Genomic DNA, 21,001 nt, shown 5'->3' with positions numbered 1-21,001 from the left:
AGCAAGTATTTCTTCCCTTTATAAGCCTGTAGTGGACTGTTGCCTCTGTGTCATCCATAGCAAAACTAGGAAAAAGACAGCTTTCAGCCTACCTGAAGCAGTTGGGTTGTCTTCTGCTTTCATGTTTCAGAGGCAATCTTGTCACACAATTGCCTGGATAAAGCAGCATCCCTCCTCTACAGACCTCCATGGACTTCTCTGCAGAAAGGTCTGCTAGAAGCCTCATGTAGATCTCCATAATTGCCAGGTTGTCCATCTTTCAGTAGCCATCCTTCTATAGAGGAAATCCCCTGCAGTGTGGCAGATTGCACTTTTTTCCCTGTTCTTTTGGGCCTGCTGCTTACACGTTCTCTAGGCTGTTCTTTGTTTTTGAAAAGTCTATCAAAAGGCTTAATTAAACTGCTACTTGGTTTGAGATCCTTCTTATAGCTGTTGTTTGCCGTTTGCTTGCGAGACCATGACCATTCAAGGTGACTGAGTTTGGAAACAGATGTCATGTGGAAACTGTCATCAGCTCTCTCTTTTTTTGTGCTTAGATAATGCCTTCCATCCAATGGTTTATCAGTCTGAATGGATAATAGCCCACGACTGCACCTCCCCATTAAGGTGGTGCACAATGAATGGCAGCAGTGGATGGCAGGTTCAGGTTCTGCATGTGATTCTGGTATGACACATTTCTGCTAGTTGAAAGACCAAAGACTTGAATGAGTTTAAGATGTGTTATGCCCCTGTGAACATCCTCCTGTTGTCTAATGTGCTGATATCCAGGAACACCTGTAAGTCTGCGAGTTGTATTTTAAAATCATCCAAACTATAGTTATGAAGCCTTGTTTGAAAATGACCTCTAGATGCCTGTGTATTGGGGAAAGTGTGTATGAGTGACATAATAATGTGAACACTGGTTTTTCAGAGGGGAACCTTGAAATTTCGGTAGCTTATCCACACTAGCGATGCATATTTCTGCTAGCAGCATCTCCTCCTTGCCATCTGACAGTATTCAGACAGAAGTTGTATTTGAAGTGTGGTTCTGACTAGCAGCCCTTGTTTGGTCTACTGAATCTTCTTCAAAAATGGAGTCTAGTCCCATGAAACCTTAAGCACTCTCCTAATGTTGCTAATGTGTCACTGTCACTTATGCAGCTCCCTTGCTTGTGCCTCAGGTTTGTAGAAGACTGTAGAGGTACAGGGAGGAGAAAGCACTGAGATGGAGGCTGCAGTGGACTCACTGCGTATTTTGTTACTTGATTAGAGAAGAATAATTAATAACTGAAGTGACTTCCTAGGGTGAGAGTGGTAGCTGGGCTGACTTGGATGGTTTTTATTGGTATGCCTGATCCTTTTTGTGTTGCAAAACTGAGGCAAATGTTTCTGAAGTAGAACCTCAAAGGTTGAACTCTTCAATTTTGCCATATTAGTTGGACTGATTTTGCCAATTGTCCATGTTGTCTTTGTGGGATGGGTTTCTTACTCGGAAATGTACCCATTTCCCAAAAAACTAGTGGTTGTGATTGTGCACTATCACAAGCACTAGTCAGAGGGACCCCAACCCTTGTTGGAGCTCCCTCTGGGATTCCAGCCCCATGCCAGCAATCCCAACCTTGGAGACTTAACCCCCCATTGAAGACTCCCCCTTGGGCCCCGCTCCGCAGGCTTTTGCCTAGCAGAGACTTACCAACCGAGGTACCTCTTAGCCCAACCCTGAGTAGCTTTCGCTGCGCCTTACGAGCAGGCTTTAGTGGGACTCTAACCCACGTCCTACCTAAAGTGGGACTCTAACCCCACGTACTGCGCAGAGTGGGACTCTAACCCACGTCCTACCTAGAGTTCTGTTACCCATTAGAAGAATGCCTTTTTACCTTGTTCCAGGGGATCTTGCTCAGAATTCTTTGGTCCGGGGATCAGAGGTTGTCCCTGAGAATCCCTCGGTGCCAGCTGGAGGTCCTGCGATCCCTCGGATCCGTTGAAATTCAGAAGCAGGGTCCCATCTGGGTCGCCAAAACTGTCACCAAAATCAGGAATCAAACTCCTTAACACCAATGTAGCATTAAGAAGCAGGCATTCTTTATTACGGCGCCGGATGCATGGGGGATCGTTCCACCTAGCGTGCATACCACAGGTTACATCAGCCGAAACTTATATTGTCCAATTACATACACATGCATCAAATTTCCCAGAATGATCATGCACATCCATTCTGTTTCCCAGAACTGGTTATCATATTCGCGTGGTCATTACGCATGCGTCTTTGAGCTCCGAGGGGCTTCTGTGAGGGTCTCTGATGGTCCTTGGTGGTCGTACAGGTGCGTCCTTTAGTTGACCCCTTCTTCTGGACATGCGCAATCCCACCTTGCTTATGTAACTTGCTTCCCTTCTTCATGGTGCAGGGTCCCTAACAATGATTTGGCACCCTTAACGCACACCGATTATTCTAACCACCCTCGACTCGTTGTCAAGGTGGGCTGGGGCTGTACTGGGAACATAGCAGCATGACCATACTACTCCTCGTCCAATTGTCTTTGGGCATAGTAGGATATCCATAGCCATAGGTGTACAAACACAATATTAAAGTATTGTCTACCCCACTCCTATCTCTATGTTGCTTAGTTACAAAAAACCGAACTAATAATTTTGGTTACATCTGGTTACAATGTGGGAGGTCATATCACACAAAAATACCTGGAATCCAGGGTGAGCAAGGTAACTTGTCCTCTGGCAACTGTTGGAGACAAGTGTGTAAATCCTGGGTGACCAAGGTAACTTGTCCTCTGGCAACTGTTGGAGACAAGTGTGTACCTACTGTGAGGCTATCGCATACACAAGCCTGCTGAGCTCAAGAAATCTCTGGGCTAGAGAACAGCAGGATTTAATACAATAGCATACATTTATTTTGGCTGTAACAATGCTGCTGTTGGGAATCTGGTCAGCCTTACAGTTCTGATGACTGGGACAAGTCTGTAGAGCAGCTTATGGGCTCTGTGAGAGGAGGAACCAGTCTTTCTGGCCCTGGAAATCCAAACTCCTATGAAGAGAAATGCCTGCCTCTCTCATTTCTCTTCTGCCAGAGTCTCTCTCTTCCTGCATTCATGCTGATTCAGCCCCATGTATATGTATGCTTGCTCCTGGTTTTCCTCTGTTGCCCCAAAACCTGTGACAGTTGGACACGTTAGAAATGGGATTTTCATGACTGACAGGAGGACAGGCAGTATGGCAAGTAAGAGGGACGTTGGAGCTGACTGCTGGGAAGGGAGCAGAGTAGCATGTATGGAGTGGGTTTGGGTATCAAAAAAGGTCAGCACAGCTGCTGCTGTGCTGAAAACTTGCTTTAGAGATGGACTTGATTTTCAGATGCCAAGTGTTAAGCTGGTCCTTTCACCATTTAACCTCACCTTCTATGTGATGGAAAATTACTGCCCTCATGTTCTCTCTTTGTCCTGTTGTAATACTAAACACTCTCAGAGAGATGCTTATCCATGCTGTTAATGTGTAGTAATGGGATTGCTATTTTAAAAATCGATACAAATATCACACTAAAAAAGAAGGGCTTATAGATTAGTCTGTCAAGAGCTGTTTTAATAGATCTGTCTGACATTTGAGATACTTTCCCCAAAAGTACTCTTTCAGTTTCAAATTACTTTTTAAATGTTGCTGGTTGCAGATTCCAGGCTAGCTAATACAAGTTGTTAGAGTGAAAACCTTTCTCTGCAGTTTCAGAGAAGCTGGAAATCATAAATGTTTTCATTATTTTTTCAATTGATCAAGAATGTATTCTCTCACAAATTAGGGAGCGGCAGCTCCAAACACATGCTTTATTTTTGTGGTTTCAGCCATCTGGTAAACTGGAGAAGCTGGAAAGTTGCAGATTATGTGAAAGTTTAGAACGAATCTTTCTAATACTGCCACTTGCAGTGTGAAAAGCTGAATGATGCTGACTTGATTGAGACTTTTTTTGAGATGCAAAAAATTGCTAGCAGATGGTATATGCGTTTATAATCTAGGTATTTGAAGTCGTCTTTAATATCCTTTTTATATTTTAACAATATTTCTTACCCTTCTCATTTCCTTCCACAGCTCTGTATGGAATGTCTCAATGATCCTTGTCTGTCAGTGTACTCGCAGCCTTTCTTTTTCTATGATTCCTAAAGGCCTCTTAATTACCAATAATTGCAGCCGTTCATCAAATTCAGGGCCGTGTCTTTGGGGTGTGTATGTTCTGCTGAGAGTCTGAGGCCAAAAAATGTTACCCATGCCAATAGCTTGAAGGATTGCAAATCTTTGAAGAATTACTGTTGTTATTGCTCACTCTAAGACTTAGCACTGCTCAGAGAAGTACAGGGGTCCGTACGTGCAAGAGTTTGATTCAGGGGTATGTTTGACTTGACTCCATCTTAACATCTGCTGTAGTTTCCACTTTGCAAACACGGAGGAACGAGGAACTAGCAGAATTACTCCCTTCCTCTTAGAGCCCACAGCATCAGCAGCAAGCAAGTAGATAAATGGAGGGAAGAAAGGAAAAAACGTGATAGACATTCACTGCTGCAGCTGGGCGGTTCTTCACTCCTTTGGAGATTCTCCATTCTGAGACTGGACAGAAGGTTTTGCTTGTTTGTGATCACCTTTGTCCTGTAGCAGGTATAAAAAAGTTTCACTAGGGACTGCTAGGCTTGTTGGTGTCTTGTTGGATCAGGACACTCCAGTGAAAGTGGTTGCGGCACTTTGATAGAGCTAGCAGATTTTGTGATGCTCTCAATTACCTTTGAAGGTTGAATAAATGGAGCTATCCTGCTGTTTTATGTGCTCGGATTATTTTTATCTCTGCAACATACCAGGATGTTTTGTCCTTAATTCAGCGTTTTGTGGAGGGTTGCTATAAAGCTCTGTTTGCCATAGGATCTGTGTGGAATGGCTACCTGATCTAGGCTTTCCCAAATAATCTATAATGCTCAGTTATATGCTTTATCTTTAAAAAGTCTTCACAGCACACAGCTCTAAGCATGAACCAGACAAAGACTCCACAGCCACTTTGAGGTCCTCAGACTTTAACCAATATAGAACTGGACGTTCAAACTTTGTGTAGTGGCGGTGAGAATCACAAAGCTGGGGTGTTTGGTGTTAACTGCAGTGAAATAGCCAAAGAATAGATTTGGCCCTAGGTGTCCACAGGGCGGTGAGGATGAGACAGCGGGTGTAATGGCAGGAATCCACTGAGCCTTGAAAAATTTGGCAATCTTTGAAAGAAGTGCAATTGTAAAGAAGGGCCCATTGTAATGCCCTTATGCTTATTCAGAAATCATTGTCTAAAATTAGTCCAGACCTGGTGTTATTTAATCTCACAGTTCTTGATATTTGCTATGTATTAGGAAGCACAGCAATTTCTGCAGAACTTGGTAAAACACCCATTTAAAATCTCTCTCTGGTTTAAAGAGCCCAGAGAACTTCAGCCTTGTCCTATCTACATTTTAAACTATTTTTGAGTTCACAGACTTACTGTAGGGTTTAATGGCCTGGAAGGTAACTAAATCAAATGGCTTGTTTACCTATAGGCCAAGTCTGCCCTCAGGCAGACCAAGGCCAAGCCTAAAGGTCTTAATGCTTGGTATTGCAAGCAGGGAGGTTAATCCCAGCAAACTTCTTTCCCCCATGTTTTGTTTTTATTTATAGCCTGTTCCTCTCCACCAGTTTTCTGACTCTCCTCGCTCACACTGTTTTCCCCCAGTAGCTGTTTTTTGGGACACACACTGTTCCCACCCCAGGCTGATCTTGCTGGACGTGGTTTCTGGCCAGCCCATCACTTAGTGGGACTGGTGAGGTTTGTTTCTTGTCATTGTCTCCATGGTTGTTTTGTCAGGTCTGTGTCTGTATACTTGGTTTCTGGTTTCCCTGTTTTTCCCTTGGTTTCCCAACTGACAGGGTCCCTGATGAGATAACCTTGCTGGAGTAAACATTCTCACACTCTCACATGCCCTCATCAATTGGTGTGACTGACTAGGTTTGCTCATTTTTTTAAAAATTTTTTTTTTTTTTGGCCTTTGCTCATCAATGCTGTCCGTCACTCCCTCACAGGGCTGCTGGTAATTCTCTCCCTCCCTGGTCATTCCTAGTTTAAAGCCCTCTTTACCAATTCCGCCACCCTACTGGCAAAAATACTATTGCCCCACTTCGTGGTGGATCCCATCTCTCCCAAGCAGAAGCTGATCTGCAGTGGTGTCCCGTGGTCACAGAAACCAAAACCAGCACCAGCTCCGCAACCAATTGTTGACCTGCATATCGGAGCTCTATAGTCAGTCAGTCAGGTGGCCCAGATCCGTGGCTTGATGGCACGTTTGGCTCCTCTTCAACTTTGAGGGTGGTGAACCTTTTCTGTTAAAGTCTGTTGTAGATGTAGAAGTAACTAAAATGGTAGGAAACATCAGGAGAGTGATGAAGGGAAGTGCATTGCCCCTGAGAACATAGCTGACAAAAGTGACTGTTGTTTCTTTTTTTAAACTGTGGGGATGAAGTGAAGATACTTGCCTTTTTTCAGCCCTGTTCATCGCCCTAAGGTCCCTTCTTCAGTATTGTGGCTGTATTGTGAAACTGCTTTCTTCAGGGAACACTTCCAGCTGGGACCAAGGTTGACGGGAGCACAGAAGCCAGAGACCTGTTCCTAGCTAGACCTGTTCCTAGACCTGTTCCAGGATAGATATAGCACAGAATAAATATAGCACCAGACTATAGCACGCTTAAACCTACTTGCTGTCCTTAGGAGGAAACTGCTGGTCCTGGGACTCTGAGTGGTCTTTAACCTTGTAAATATAGTGTCTTGGAAAAAGAATGAGTGAATGCTTTGTACTGCTGACTTGCTAAAGATGTACTGGAAGAAAGGCAAGTGTGACCAGACTTGGAGAAATTACAAACCCTAACAGAAATGTGTACTCTGTATGCAATACCAGTGCGTTCTAGAGAGTCATTTATTGTCAGAATTGATGATATCTGTTCAGACTAGGGAGAGTAAGAGGGGTGTTTCTGGTCCCCTTTTTGCTGCTGGTTGTGACTGCAGCTAGAAAGTCTGGTTTTGGCGAAAGCGATGCTTTGTATTCTTCTCCACACCTGCCTGTGAAGTCCAGGGGATGTCTCAGAAGCAGCAGTGTCTGCAGAAGCAGCTCTCCAGAAGTGTGACTACAGACAGGTCATGCACTTCACCTTTGTGCCTGACCTTAGACTTATGCTGTTCTTCCCCTTAAAGTCTGTCGAAGCCACCCACCTCCCCAGACACCAAGCTCCTTATGGTCTTTGGAAAACAATGAAATGTATAAGTGAGTGGATCAAATTCATGGTTTACTCTAAAATGCTTATCTTTCATTATAATGCTGCATGAGGGACATCAAATTCATAAACTACCTCTATAAAGAACAGACTGCTTAGTGTTTTTAAGCACATAGGCTTGACAGCGGCAGCTGATTAATAATTAAAATAATGGTCAATGAAAGAAATATACCTTTGCTAATCTATAATTACTTGGAAGCTTCTTCATACATTTTCCATGAGAGTCTTTTCCTTGTAAGACTCAAAAAGTATATTTAGTGTTTGTTTGCTTTCAACTATGGTTTTCAGCGGATATTGACTGAAACAGCGTCTTAATCAGTCTGACCTCAGCCCCCAGGGGACTTTTTTCCATTGACTGTACCTCTTCCTCCTTGCCTCTCCCTGTGTGCTGAAATTCTTGTCAGAGCTGCTAGCTTTATTAATGTTGCCTCTAGTACTTCTTCTTTTAAGACTCTTTTTAGCTCAAAACTTTTCTGAACATTCCCATCTTGGTGGGCAGTTCTTGCTGACTTTGACCTGAGCTAAATTTCTTGGAAGCAGTTTCCTCCCATCCTCCTACTTTTCTCAAACTGACCTTCCAGCAGCAGCTGTGCTGAGAACAAAATACTAAGTAATGCAAAGCATTTTAGAGGGCTTGAGGAGTCAGGTCTTCTGTGTGAAGACCACTCAAACTGGATAATTCAGTCAGGTTTTCCCACCTCAAGCCTGGAGTGTGGCTATTGTTTTTTTCTGTGGACTTGGCAAGGGTTCTTGTATTCTGTTTTTCTTCTCTGCATTCCCTGCCACCTACTTTTTCATTACTTCCTATTTCAGCAAGTTTGATTGAATCCAGCTTTTCTATTGCAAAACAAAGGTGTCCTTGGCCTCTCATCACTACGTTGTTTTTAGAAAACAAGTTGTTCAGAGTGATCTGGGGTGAATGACACAGATGATTTGAGATGCTTGTAGCTCTGAAGTCCAATTCCTTAAGCAAAAGGCCTCTGTAGATACAAGGTACGGTGCTTGCTAAAAGAGGAGCTCACTAACCCAAAGCGAGTGTGAAGGGTGGTTTGTCAAGTCATCCCGTTAATGGCTTGGCTTGTGAAACATGCAGGGCTCGGCAGGCTGATGAGCAGGGAGTTCATCTGATCTTTTTTTCATTCATCAGCTCCGCTCAGGAGTCACCACGTCGTAAATAGAGCCACTGGCAAGTGAGGCGTCAACGCGCAATGTGCTCTTGTCACTATAAGAGTGCCTTAACAGACGCACGTTTACTGTCTGTACTTGGACTACACACCGGGAAGTGTCACGGGGAGCCTGTAAGGACATGGGGCAGGCGGAGCGTGCGATGCTGCGGTCAGGCTGTTGCAATGCAGAGGTGGCTGCTCTCTGTGGTTCTGTGGACAGCCGTAACAGGTGTCTGCCAGCATCTAAGAAATTGGTTGCTCTGCCTCAGAGAGCCTAATGTTGTGCTCTCCCTCCAGTGCATATCAGTCTCAGGTTAACTGTAAATCCAGCTTCTTGCTCCTGTTGTCTCCCCGATTATTGGAATCCTGGAGCACCTTGGGGCAGGTTACAGCTTCCCACAAAATGTACCATGGAATTGCATTACTATACAGAAGGGCTTGGGAAGGATGCAAGTCAGGGTTCCTCCTGACGGTGGCTGAATTGAGGAAAAATGCGTAAGAAATATCACAGTGTCTTTGACAGTCCCTCTCTTTTACAACAGCTGCATTTGCACCTGGGCTATTTCCAACAGGCACTGCGGACTGGTAAGTGAATTTAGCCTGTGCCCACATCTGTTCTGTGCTCTTGGAGCAATAGTCCAGTATCTGCTGCCAGAAGTGCTGTTTTGGGGCACCCTAAATTTATCACTCTGGATGACCTGCATTTCCAACCACACTTTCCAGCTGAACAATTCTCCTGGCACTCTTTTCATATTACCTCCATGGGACAGATGATTGCTGTCCCTTTTTGTTCTGTGGCAGCAGGGAAACAGAAAGCAACAGGGCTTGGACAAGTTATCTCTGGTCAACCTGCCACCTACCTGGTCAGGGACTGGTAATAGGCAGCATGTTCCTAAAAGCTGCCAAGTTTGTACATAGGTTAGCTAGGGCTATGTAACTGCCTGACTGCGTGCTTTTGGTCCCTTCCCTGGTAAATCCTGTCCTAGGTTAATAAAAACGTCATTAGCTGCATCTGGGGGTGAAAGGATCTGGGGGACAAAAGGTTGAATATGAGTCAGCAGTGTTCCTTGGCAGCAAAAGAGGCCAACGACATCCTGGGCTGTATTGGCCAGAGTATGGCCAGCAGCTCCAGCAAAGTGATCCTTCCTCTTTATTTAGCATTTCTGAGATCACATCTGGAGTGCTGTGTCCAGTTTGAGGCTCATCAGTACAAAAAAGACCTAGATGTACTGAAGTGAGTCAAAGCAGAGGCCACCAAGGTGGCTGGGGACTGAAGCATGTAATACATGAGGAGAGGTTGAGTACTGGATTCATTCAGCCTGGAGATGAGAAGGTGCTGGGGGATCTTAATGGTATCTGCAACTGCCTGACATGGGAGGGTGTAGAGAAAATGGACCCAGACTGTTCTCAGAGATATGCAGGAATAGGGCATGATGCAATGGATGCAAGTTGGAACACAGGAAATTGCAATTAGACGGTAGAAAAAACCTTTCAGCCTGAGGGTGGTCAAACAGTAAAAAAGGGGTCTGGAGAGGTGGCGGGATTTATATTCTTTGAGATATTCAGGTTGCTGTGAGCTGTGTATAGTTCAGTTCTGATTTACCTGGGCCTGTTTTGAATATGGGATTAAACCAGAGACCTCCAGAGGTACCTTCCCACTTACATGACTCTGATTCTGTGATTTCCACGAATTAAAGGCATTTTACCTAAGATATTGTATTTGGATATTTGATTAAGTGTACCTTTTATAGGGGGGGATAATCAAATGCCTACTGCTGATGCGCACTATTATCTGCATAGCGGTGTGAAATTTGAATAGATGTACAAGGTTTGCATGTTACATCCAGTTTCCAGAGAATGGAGACTGAAATATTCACAAGCATATGTTCATTTCAACTGAATATCATTAGATGAATTTGACAGCATGTTTTAGTAATCTGTCTCTGTAAAAACAGATGTACTTCTTCACTGGAGCAGTTTCTTTTGATTAAATTAAAATTTGTGAAAGCTTTTTCTTCAGTGTTACCACTTGTCTTTGTGCCATATAGCTTCGATTTATGTATATGATCTCAGTGCATGCAAAATAGGCATATGAATATTATGCATAAAACCCCCTCAAAATAGAAAACTGTATTGTTTAGCATGTCTCAGTTATGAACTTTACAACAGTGAGTGATACTAGTTATTAGTAGGGATAATTTTCTGAATCTTGCAACAATGTTACAATAAGCCTTAAAAAAATGAGTGAACTTGATATTTTTCTTAAACATTCTGGGTATATTCAAATATACGCTATTATTGAAATATGTGTGCTTCCTTTTAAAAAGGGTGGTTTTGATTAAGTTTACTTTTGATGCAAATGTGAAGAGAATTTATTACTACTTTCAATTTTTTGTTTTTTAGTTTTGAAAGCTTTCATTGCTAGGCCCATATCTTAAAGAACTGCTGTGTAAATGCAGTAGACTTCCCTGTGATAGTCATCGACTGAATTATTCTGGATTAATGCACATTTTTATTTTGATCCTAGTTAAATTCAAAGAAACCGATGTAGCTGTAGCAAAGCTATAAGCTTGTGAGCCTACTGCATTGAAACTGGTGGGAGTCAGTCTTCAATTGACGAGTGTGTTTGAGGCCAGGGGGTTGTTTGGGGTTTTTTAGCTGATCTAAAGTGTCTTAAGCTTTTTGTCTCCTCTCCTCTCCTCTCTCCTCTCCTCTCCTCTCCTCTCCTCTCCTCTCCTCTCCTCTCCTCTCCTCTCCTCTCCTCTCCTCTCCTCTCCTCTCCTCTCCTCTCCTCTCCTCTCCTCTCCTCTCCTCTCCTCTCCTCTCCTCTCCTCTCCTCTCCTCTCCTCTCCCCTCTCTTCTCCTCTCCTCTCCTCTCCTCTCCTCTCCTCTCCTCTCCTCTCCTCTCCTCTCCTCTCCTCTCCTCTCCTCTCCTCTCCTCTCCTCTCCTCTCCCCTCTCTTCTCCTCTCCTCTCCTCTCCTCTCCTCTCCTCTCCTCTCCTCTCCTCTCCTCTCCTCTCCTCTCCTCTCCTCTCCTCTCCTCTCCTCTCCTCTCCTCTCTCCTCTCCTTTCTCTTCTCTCTCATTTTTGAAGCTTGATGAACGCTTTCTCAGAACATTTCCATCAAATTAAGTGCATAAAAGCCTGAGGTGCACAATTGCTAGTCACTCTGAACATTCATAAGCTGAAAATTACATAATTATTTTTGGTGGATTTCTTTTATTTTTAAGGCTTTTACAGAAAGAATCTGACAGTGTTCTGTTCATACCTATTAATATTTCACACCAAAATGCACTTTTAAAGCTTTCTGGGCTAACATGCATATCGGAATGATTTCACCCATTGTTCTCCAAATGCAATGCACTCTCACACTTCAAGTATATACAAGTGTCTGCATTTAGGAATCTAAATTGTTAAAAAGGATTTTAAATGCTTGTGAAACAGCAGGATAGGTAATAAGAGAGGGTAGGACCACAGCTTTCTGCTCTGTCATAACCCAGCTTTCAAGGTCCCATAACACTAGGTCTCTGTATCTTTGCGAGGTCACGCTTAAGTTTGTCTAGGAGACTGTCGTCTTTAAGTGAGACTAGCTGGACACTCAGACTAATAAGAGGTGCTTCTAACAGACTTGGATGCTGTCAATAATCCCTTTTTGAACAGTTCAAGTATCTGTAATTGCCAAAATACTGCCATTTTGCACTAGGTTATGTTCTCTTTAGTGTGCCATTTAGTTTGTCATTGTAGATGTGATAGAATATTCTGTTACATACCTTGGAAAGGCAAATAGCTAAAAAACCAAAATCACTTTCAGTAATTAATATTAAATCCTTGTGACTTGAGCAGCCAGCCAGAAAGATGCCATTCTAGAAGGTTTTCCATTCAAAATGAGTAAGAAGCACTGGAGCTGGGTATCTTTTATGAAACTTCATTTATCTCCAGCAGTGCACCTGCCTTCCTGAATATTAGAAAGAAATGAGTCACCAGAAAGTGTTGCCTGTTCACAGAACCGTGTCTCTTGAGCAGTTGTCTCCACAGAGAAGTGCTCTTTAGGTTTTTCCAAGATCCTTAAAGACCCAAACCCCAAAGAAGCTCTGCTATCTGTGTTTTTGTTGCCAAAACTGTACTGTAATGGGATTTATCACACCTATGCTTCAGGTAGGACTCTGGTATAGTTTGAATAGTTTCGTTGACCTTTCTTGGAAAGAAGAATACCTTCTGCAGGTGCTCATTTTACTGAGCTTTAATATAACCTAGAATTTAAGCCAACAAATTGCCTGTGTTATCTGAAAGGAAAGAAGACTTGTAGTGGCTGGTAGGTGCATTGCACTGGTCCACACACCCAGCAACAGGGGTCAGATCTCTTTCTTTGCTAAAAAAGTGTGAGGGAAAGTCTATCCTTGTCCTTGATTCCTCTGCTTTATCTCAATGCTTTTGTGGGGTGCCTGTTGCTAGAGTATTGAGCTGCCGTCCATGGAACAGCTTCAGATGTTTTCCTTAGCCAGAGCTGGGAAATGGTAAAAGACACAAACAGGGAACTTCTCACCTTTGCTAAGAACAGCTGGGCATTTAAGGAGCCAGGTGAGGTAGAGCAACAAAGGGCGTGGAGTTGAAATGGCAGGTAATTCTCTTTATTTCTCCCCAGGTTTGTTGTGCTCATGCTAATTATGTTCAAGGTGCTTTTGAGGATAAGAAGTGCTAAAGTATTATCCTATAGTTCACATTTAATAATTTTCATTGCTATCTCCCCCTCCTCTTCTAATGCTGTTGAGAAATGCAGTATCTGAGCTGGAAACACGATGAAACAGTTTTGTTCTCCCCAGTGGTTATGAATCTGAAATCACAACATAAAAAGGGTAAGGAGCCACATGAGCTGTTACCCCTGCTCAAGGTGAGTTTCTGCAGTTTGGATAAAAAGGGAAAAAGTGGGTTGTTATAACAAGCAATAAAAGGGGGTACAGAAGGCAGGTCATACACAGTAAGTGAACTTCTGTGTGCAACTGCGTCAGTATCTGTTTCCTGCTCAGAAACAGAACAGTGTGAACAGATTGTAGCCAAAGCAAAATAAATCCAGAGGGATTTCTGTGATAGAAATGCTCTTTGTGAATCTCCATGTAACACTTTGTTTTAGCTTCTGTAATTAGTAAATACCCTGGCTGTTCTATGACAGTATTTGGCACTTTGTTCTCTCTGGTGATCCATGGGGAGAATTTAGACTAGGGAAGGATGGTGATCAGCACTCAACAGGATAAGTATTTCACCTTTTTGCCCATTTGATCCATCATGCTTTGATAGTGCTGCAAAACTCATCTGTATTTTTGCTTGGGCTCTTCTCTGAGTTTCAGGTGGGAACAGATGACCCAAGAATACTTTCAGCCATTGAATTCTGTGGTGGCTATGCTATGAAACCCCATATACAAACCTCCAGTAAGACACTGTCTTTCAACAGTGTGCTAGTAATGTGTGGCTCAAAGCTTAGCCAAAACAACCGTATTCCTAAAAAGGATTTCATGGGCAGTAGTTGGTGATTTTAATGCTATTAGTCCATGACAGTCTACTTGGCATTAGAATTTTCACTCTGTGTGGTGAAGTGAGACTAACTTAGTTAAAAAAACAAACAAACAAAACCCCCACAAAACAATCTTTACTAGAGAATTAATATATTTGTTAACTTCACAGGTGCACTGTCAATTCTGCCTTCACCAACAAAAAGCCCCTCTTAAGCTCTCATAGGTCCTGGGATAGAAAGTGATTTACCTCCAACCACTGAAATGAACCCCACAGTACCTGACTTTCTGTGTAGCAGAGGCTGCAGGGTTCAGAAATTCCTGTAGCTCTTGGGGCACTATTTGCCTTAAATCTGCTCTTTTGCTTTATACTTTCTTTTTTTTAAAGGATCATAAGGTTCATTGGTGTGCAGAAGCATCTGTCTTCCTTACAGTCTCTTCTCCGTTCTTGGCACAACGGAAAATGTTTTCATATCTATGTGAATTTCCATTTCCTAGTAATACAAGTGCTTGCTGTACTTTGATTCCTGCATAGATAACGGCACTGGTGGTCAGAATGCTGATCCTGAGGATAAGGGCTCTTACTTCACTGATCAGAGAAACATAGCTCTTTGGCCGGGATCTGTAGTAACACCTTTTCTATTGTTCACAAATACTCACCTCTATTTAGTCCAAACCTGGAGTTATATGCTTTCTGTGAATTAGGAAAGACAGCAAATTCTGTGCAGTTTGGCAAATTCTCACTGAAATCTCTCCAGTGGTGACAGACCTGATTTTGCTGGAATACAGTAAATATTAGTGTATTTGCTATCACTTGGTATAATTACTGTGGGTTTGGCATACTTGCACGTGTATTCTCAGACCAGGAATGCAGGAATGCTGGGAGGTGTGAATTATTGCCAGTGGAGGAGCTCTTGTCTTTGGAAAATATTGATCATCTTTGCCCAGGTAGACTAAAAACTTCCTGACGCATTCAGAGAGCATCTCTGACTTATGCTTGGGGTGCCCAATTTCTTACTTGAGGTATGGGGGGATTTGCTACACTTGAGAACCATAAAGTGGCCCGAAAAATCTGTCTGCTCTCCAGGTTTGCAATGCGTAATAGGACCAGGCAGAAGGGTTTGTTCCCCAACTCTGCAGTTACTTTTTTAAAGGGATGATTGAGCTCCTCATTTATGTACTCATTGATTTCTCTTCTTGAGAGTTATCAGCCAGGCTGGTTTCACAGGGCAGTGACTAAGGGACTTACTGCAGGTATAAACCACAATAAAGATTCATGTTCAGTACATCAATAATGCTGATGCATGACCATATTGCTACTGTCTGCCCCTGAAAACTCTGTTCTTGTGAAATACGATGACAGAAGATGTACAGAAGCGATTTAGCTCCCTCTCAGGATTAGCTGCAAGTCTTTGATATGTTTCTGTATGTTTCTTAGGAGTAGTGGATCACTTGGATGAGTTATGTCTTTGGTCTGAACACGCATGTGGTAGAGGTGGGCAGGATGGTCATCCCTCCTGACTTAAATAAAAGGTCCCTGGCATGTGCTGTTCTAGGAAAAGTTTCTCTCGTGGATGGTGAACCTGCATCCTACATTGCTGGGTCTGGGTTGAGTGAGGAAATGAAAGAAAACTTTTTGTGTCAGTTTGGCAGTGCACAGCAAATAAAATGCAAACTGCAATAGCTTCCAATGGTTTAAACTCTTAACCACTTTTTACTATCAGCTTAAGGTAGGCTTCACGTGGTAATAGCTCTGACATGACAAGGGAAGTGGAGAGGCATGCGTATGAAATTACAGGCATAATGGCTTTAGTTAAGACTTAGCTTTGTGTGGTTATTTTGTGATCCTAGTAACATGTAATGTCTAAGCTTCTTCAGTCTATTTGCTGCTTATTTCATAGTTGAACCAATTGCATAACCAAGCCAAGACGGAAAGAAAATGGAGCAATGAAGTCCATGGCAGCTGCCTGTTCATAAGTCATTAATTGCTAGTCTGCAGTATGTATTGTAGGGCAGGCACAGAGCCATTAACCCTCTAACTGAAAACGCCTGCAAATGCAGATGTGTCTATGCCAAGGTAATGTGGGATTTAAGGTAAATAAAGCCATCTCCATCACAGAAGGAAAGGTTGCTCTGAGGCCAGGCTGCAGGCTGGAAAAATCCAGCTCCATTCCCTCACTGCCTCTTGGCAGAATGACTTGGCCGAGTTGGTTAGCCTTTTTGTGCTGCAGGTCCTTGCAGAGTAGCAGTACCTGCCTCACCGTGACTAGAGGGAAAAGTGCATCTGACGCTTCTCACTCCTGCTCTTGCAAAAGCTACAGAAGTACTTCTGCTGAGCTTTTTTGGTGGTTATCCAGTTACATGTCCTAGCCCACTGAGTGCATGCTGGGAACAGATTCCTATGTGCATCATTCCCTCCATTTGGATTCCAGAGAAAAGCCTGGAGCTGGGTGAGCGGAGGGAGCCCAGTGCATGGCAGCAGGTTCTTTAGTCTGGATGCTCTGGCATCACACTTCAGAATGCACTTGCACAGTTTAGAGACACCCCTGATTGCCAGGAAACAGCACTGTGAGCTTTTGATCATCAACACAAACCCCAAACACCTCAGCTTGTTTTTAATGGTTGTGTTTTCAACACCCAGATCTTTAATTACAACACATACTTGTTTTGTCTTGGGCCTTTTGAACAGTATGGCCTTTGTTCTTTCCCTCTGCTGCTCTGGGATTGCTTATGGATTAGAAGCTTCTGCCCTCCAGAGCTGGATGCACATTCTCCTTGCATGCTCATCCACTGCAGTGCAAAGTAAAATAGGATTGTGGGGGAGTGCTTGAGCTGGTGGGGTGGTGACATCTGTCCAAAGTGGGTGATGAAAAGGACGTAGAAGGTTCTCCAGCAGCACACCGGATAGCTCTGCTTTCTGCCTGGAGAGGGGACTGGGAACAATCCGGCTCTCCAGGGAGTCACTGTGAATATCACGGCAATAGAAATAACTCTTACCAAAGTGAATAGCTTTAGGTTAAAGGCAGAAGGAAACCAGATTACTTTACACCAGTGAGTGTCAGACAAAAAATTAAGGAATTGAGAGCAAGTTTTTTGTTGGGTGAAAATACCAGTTGTTGTAAAATCCTCTGTTGTACTCACCAGTGTTTCAATGACCTTGTAGTAAATTAGATTAATAGGTGTTGATTTTAGAACTGTGTTTCATTATCTTTTGATACATTAAAATCTAATTATTTGTTCCCACAAACATTTCCTTATACTTCTGGCTTTTTAATAGTGCTGTCAATTGCATAAATTTAGCTGCAGTCTTGTTATCAGTTCCTGCAGTACATTGGCAGCAGGTGGGACAGAAGCATTGCTGTTCTCTTACAAATAACCTGCAACTGTTATTTCCTGCGCCCTGCTGCAATTACGCCTGTCTTCATTATTAATTGGTGAATAATCCTGCTGTTGCTCGCTCCTGTGCATTATGTCTTCCTCCGTGCCCTCCCTTAAAAGGAAAGCATGACACATTAAAAAGGTGGGGCTTTGCAAGCTGAAGTATATCAAAACCTTCGTCTTTGAGTAATGATTTCAGTAGGATCGCTGGGGCATATTCTGGAGACTTTGGTAAGTGCTCCACGCTGGTATGTGATTAGGCAGTGGTTTTTCTCTACTTAAAAGTATATACTTTTAATATGCTGAAATTGAGGTAGCTGTGCATCTGAAGTTTGGCAACATCTTTTTCTTTTTGGAAGCTTTCACATGAAGCCAGCTGCTAGAATTATGTTAATGCAAATAGATTTATCTGAAACCTTTCTGAGAATGGAAGCTGGTCTTGCTTTTTCAGCTGCAGACAAGTTTTTAAAAACCTATTTATTAAAGTCTCTTTAGGACTAGTTATTTTTTGGCACTTTTTTTTTTACTTAGTCACTTCCAGGCTGAAGATTTCCTTGGAATATGCTCCTTCAAGTGCTGTGGAAGTCATAGTAATAATCTTATATTTAGAGGATTATTCTGGTATTTATCTAATGGTTATTACTCTCAAAATGTGTTAGTTTAAGAAGGTCATGCTTTAATGCGCTAGTCTGTGCTTTAAAAATGTCTTCCTATATATTTAATGGGTTGGAAATGTGATAGAAAATGAACTGTGTTTGCCTGTTACATAGACTGCAGCTGTGTCACATCTTTTAAAGTATGTATGATAGCTGTGTAACTTCCAACACTCACGGAGTTAACAAGCTTTGCTCACAAATATCAGCTAAACACTGTGGTATCAGTGCAGCTCTTCAAAACTTAAATTTACAAATAAGTCCAAGGTTTTCAGGGTTCCTTTGCACTCTCAGTAACTTTTTTCAGATTGCAGCACGTTCATTCTTATCAATTATTTACAAATGCAGTGAGACAAACTTGAAATCCTTTAGTGTTTTGAATGAATAATTTAATGCCCTTGCTTCCTTTTAATCTTCTCTCTGTACAGTTATGTCCATAGTCACTTTTCTGGTGTTAACTTATTAAATCAACAAGTAAAGTAAAACTCTGCCAATAAGGATGTTGCATAGATCCAGACCAAAATGTATTTCTCCCCATGGAACTTTAATCTTGAATTACAGCTTTAAAAACATCTTTACACCAAACATCAGTTGTATGAAACGAGAAGAAATGCATACTGGGTTACTAGGAAGTATGTCTCCCAATGCACAGTTACCATTCTTACTCAGTTTAAGTGATGTGGTGGTGGGGGGTGTGTGTTTGCTTTGTTTTAAACAACGTAGTGTTTTTAGGGGCTCTCTCAGCCATCATTGTCTTGGTTGTTACCAAAGTTAGCACTTCACAAGGGCAGGATGATTGCTTTGTGACTGTAGCCTCTAAATTCCTCTGGCAGCGTGTCTTTGTAGAAGAGGAACTGCTGGAGCTTTGATAGTTGCTTCTCTGCTTCTAGTTCATGCCTGGAAACCATCCTTGCGCTCGGTAAAATCTGCAAAGCTTGTGTGCTGCCTGGGGAGGGAAGGAGGAATCCTAAAATGTTTGGGGTGCTGGGTGAAACCTGTCATAACCCCAACACCAAGGTCAGCTGTCTTCTTGTAGCTTGCCCTGTTTGGAAACGCAGCGTGAGAGCTACCAGTCTTTTGTTGGCGGACTTCTTGTTTACCAGGCCCTTCTTGATCGGCTCTGAAGTTAGGGACATGGAGGGAAGGGGGCCGTTACCTGCAGGACCCCGGACTTGTTTGGTGTTTAGAGGGTTTGTGAAAAGCCAGGCAGGCCTATAGATGGACAATGTATGGTCCAATACTTAGGGAAGGTGAAGTCAGACTGTATTTAACCAGTCTGTATAGCCAGACTATAAAGCCAGAACGACTGTGTTTGGTCTTGCATCTGTCAGTGAATGAGGGATGCTAGCCAAGTCCCTAAATGATTCACAGGTGGTTCCTTGGACCTCACTTCATGGGTGCCCAGCATGAGGCTCCACTGGCCCTGAAATGGTCTTGGAAAACTAATGGGCAGAAATGGTAGCTTGACTGACTTCTAGTTTGACTAGAAGCTTGGCAAGCTTCTAGTGCTTTGTATTCCCTTAATGGAGCCCTTCCCGTTGGGCCAGCAGAGACAGGAGGTCACTAGTGCAGGCGCACACACATGACGCTCTCGGGGTTCACAAGCGCACACATATTTGCAGATCCCTGGAGCACCGGCACAGCCCCTCTGTCTGCCCAGCACCCCTGCCTGGATAGTTAAGAAGTAATTTATTAAGAAAATAGGAGAGACTGCAGTGATCAGGTGCAGGGCTCAGCCAGACAAGCCCACCAGTTTCACATGCAAAAGGCCCCTTTTATACGCCTTTCTGCCCATTCCTCCTTTGTTCCTCCCCATCTGCCTTCCCCTCATCAGCTGGCAGGGTTCCACCCGCCCCCCTCCAACATCCTTGAACCTCAGGTTTGCATCCTTATCAGCTGCAAAGTCCCAGTTCCCACACAGTTTCTTGATAGAACTATCAACTAGTATGACCGATGAGATGTGGTTTTTTTCTTGCCTTTGTCTCCATTAAATTTGCCTGCCAGGTTTGAGGCTCTGTATATTTTGTGTATGGCTTCCCCCTTTTCCATAGTATCCCATTTGACAAGCCCACCCCATCAGGTAACTTCTCTGGAATAAACATTCCCACATTCCACAGCCCCTTATCAATTAGTGTGGTTGACTAGCTTTGGGTCTCATCACTCCCTCCCTCACTGTCTGTCAGACAGGTTTTCCCCTCTATTTGTTCTTGTTTATGGCTTCCTCCTTTTCCTACCCTTTTTTGCATGGAAAAGGCCCTTGAGCAGATGCCCTTAAAGGAACAGATGCTCTCTCCTTCCACAGCCCCTTACAGTTCCTGGGCAAATAAAGCCACGCTTCTCTTCTGGAGACCTGAAGCAGGGCAGGACCAGACCGGTGGCCTCTTTGGAGGTCAGTTTGTTCTAGTGTCTTGTTGTTAAGAGCTGTTTTACTAAGTATGCTACAAAGTCTTTTCCTGAATCTGGTGCAAAGCTTGCCAGATTTCTACCCTTGCTCTGAAGATGGGAAGTGCTAGAGTTATTAACACAAAGGAGATTATGAACTTCGAAGCAGGAGCATGCTCTATTTTCTTCTGCAGCTTTTACTTGAGAAACAGCCTAACATCTTTCTGCAGTGCTGAAAGAGGGAATAAATTGGTCTGAGGCAGATCCACTGTCTGAAACCTTGAACAAGTGTGCACAGCCTGACATTTATCTGCAGCTAAAAAGGGTTCCCGTGTGGAAGGCTTAGGGCAGCACAACTGTAGCTCTCAATGGCACATGTTTTGAAGTCGCTTTTGGATCAGTATTTTGAAGTTGAAATTTGAGGGAAAGATTACGATGGGTGATGAAGAGATGTGAACAGATTATACGCCATTGGGTTTCGAAGGAAAAGGATTCTTTTGTTGTTATTCCTCTGGGCTTAGAATCCCGACTCCCCATGACAGGGGTCTGTGGAAGGTGGTATGGTGCTTAGAGGCTCAGGTGCCTGTGGAGTCCACATGAAATGTAACCAAACTGC

At 43.3% G+C, this 21,001-nt stretch overlaps 1 protein-coding gene across 5 annotated transcripts in view; it reads left to right on the top strand.

The window, feature by feature from the left end:
- Window positions 1-21,001, top strand: part of TRPM8 (transient receptor potential cation channel subfamily M member 8) — a 118,405-nt gene that overhangs the window by 46,026 nt on the left and 51,378 nt on the right. For 2 of the 5 annotated variants that reach the window (XM_075511894.1, XM_075511893.1), the window contains exon 1: window positions 17,540-17,581. The exons of the other annotated variants lie outside the window; for them this stretch is intronic. In XM_075511894.1, the coding sequence (XP_075368009.1) occupies window positions 17,540-17,581 (42 nt within the window). Of the gene's footprint in view, window positions 1-17,539; window positions 17,582-21,001 lie in introns of those variants that run through there. 5 annotated transcript variants of the gene reach the window in all.

The sequence above is a fragment of the Mycteria americana genome, chromosome 9 (assembly GCF_035582795.1).
Source record: "Mycteria americana isolate JAX WOST 10 ecotype Jacksonville Zoo and Gardens chromosome 9, USCA_MyAme_1.0, whole genome shotgun sequence".
In the NCBI taxonomy this organism is placed as follows: domain Eukaryota; kingdom Metazoa; phylum Chordata; class Aves; order Ciconiiformes; family Ciconiidae; genus Mycteria; species Mycteria americana.
This window is presented reverse-complemented; position numbering and strand designations above follow the sequence as displayed.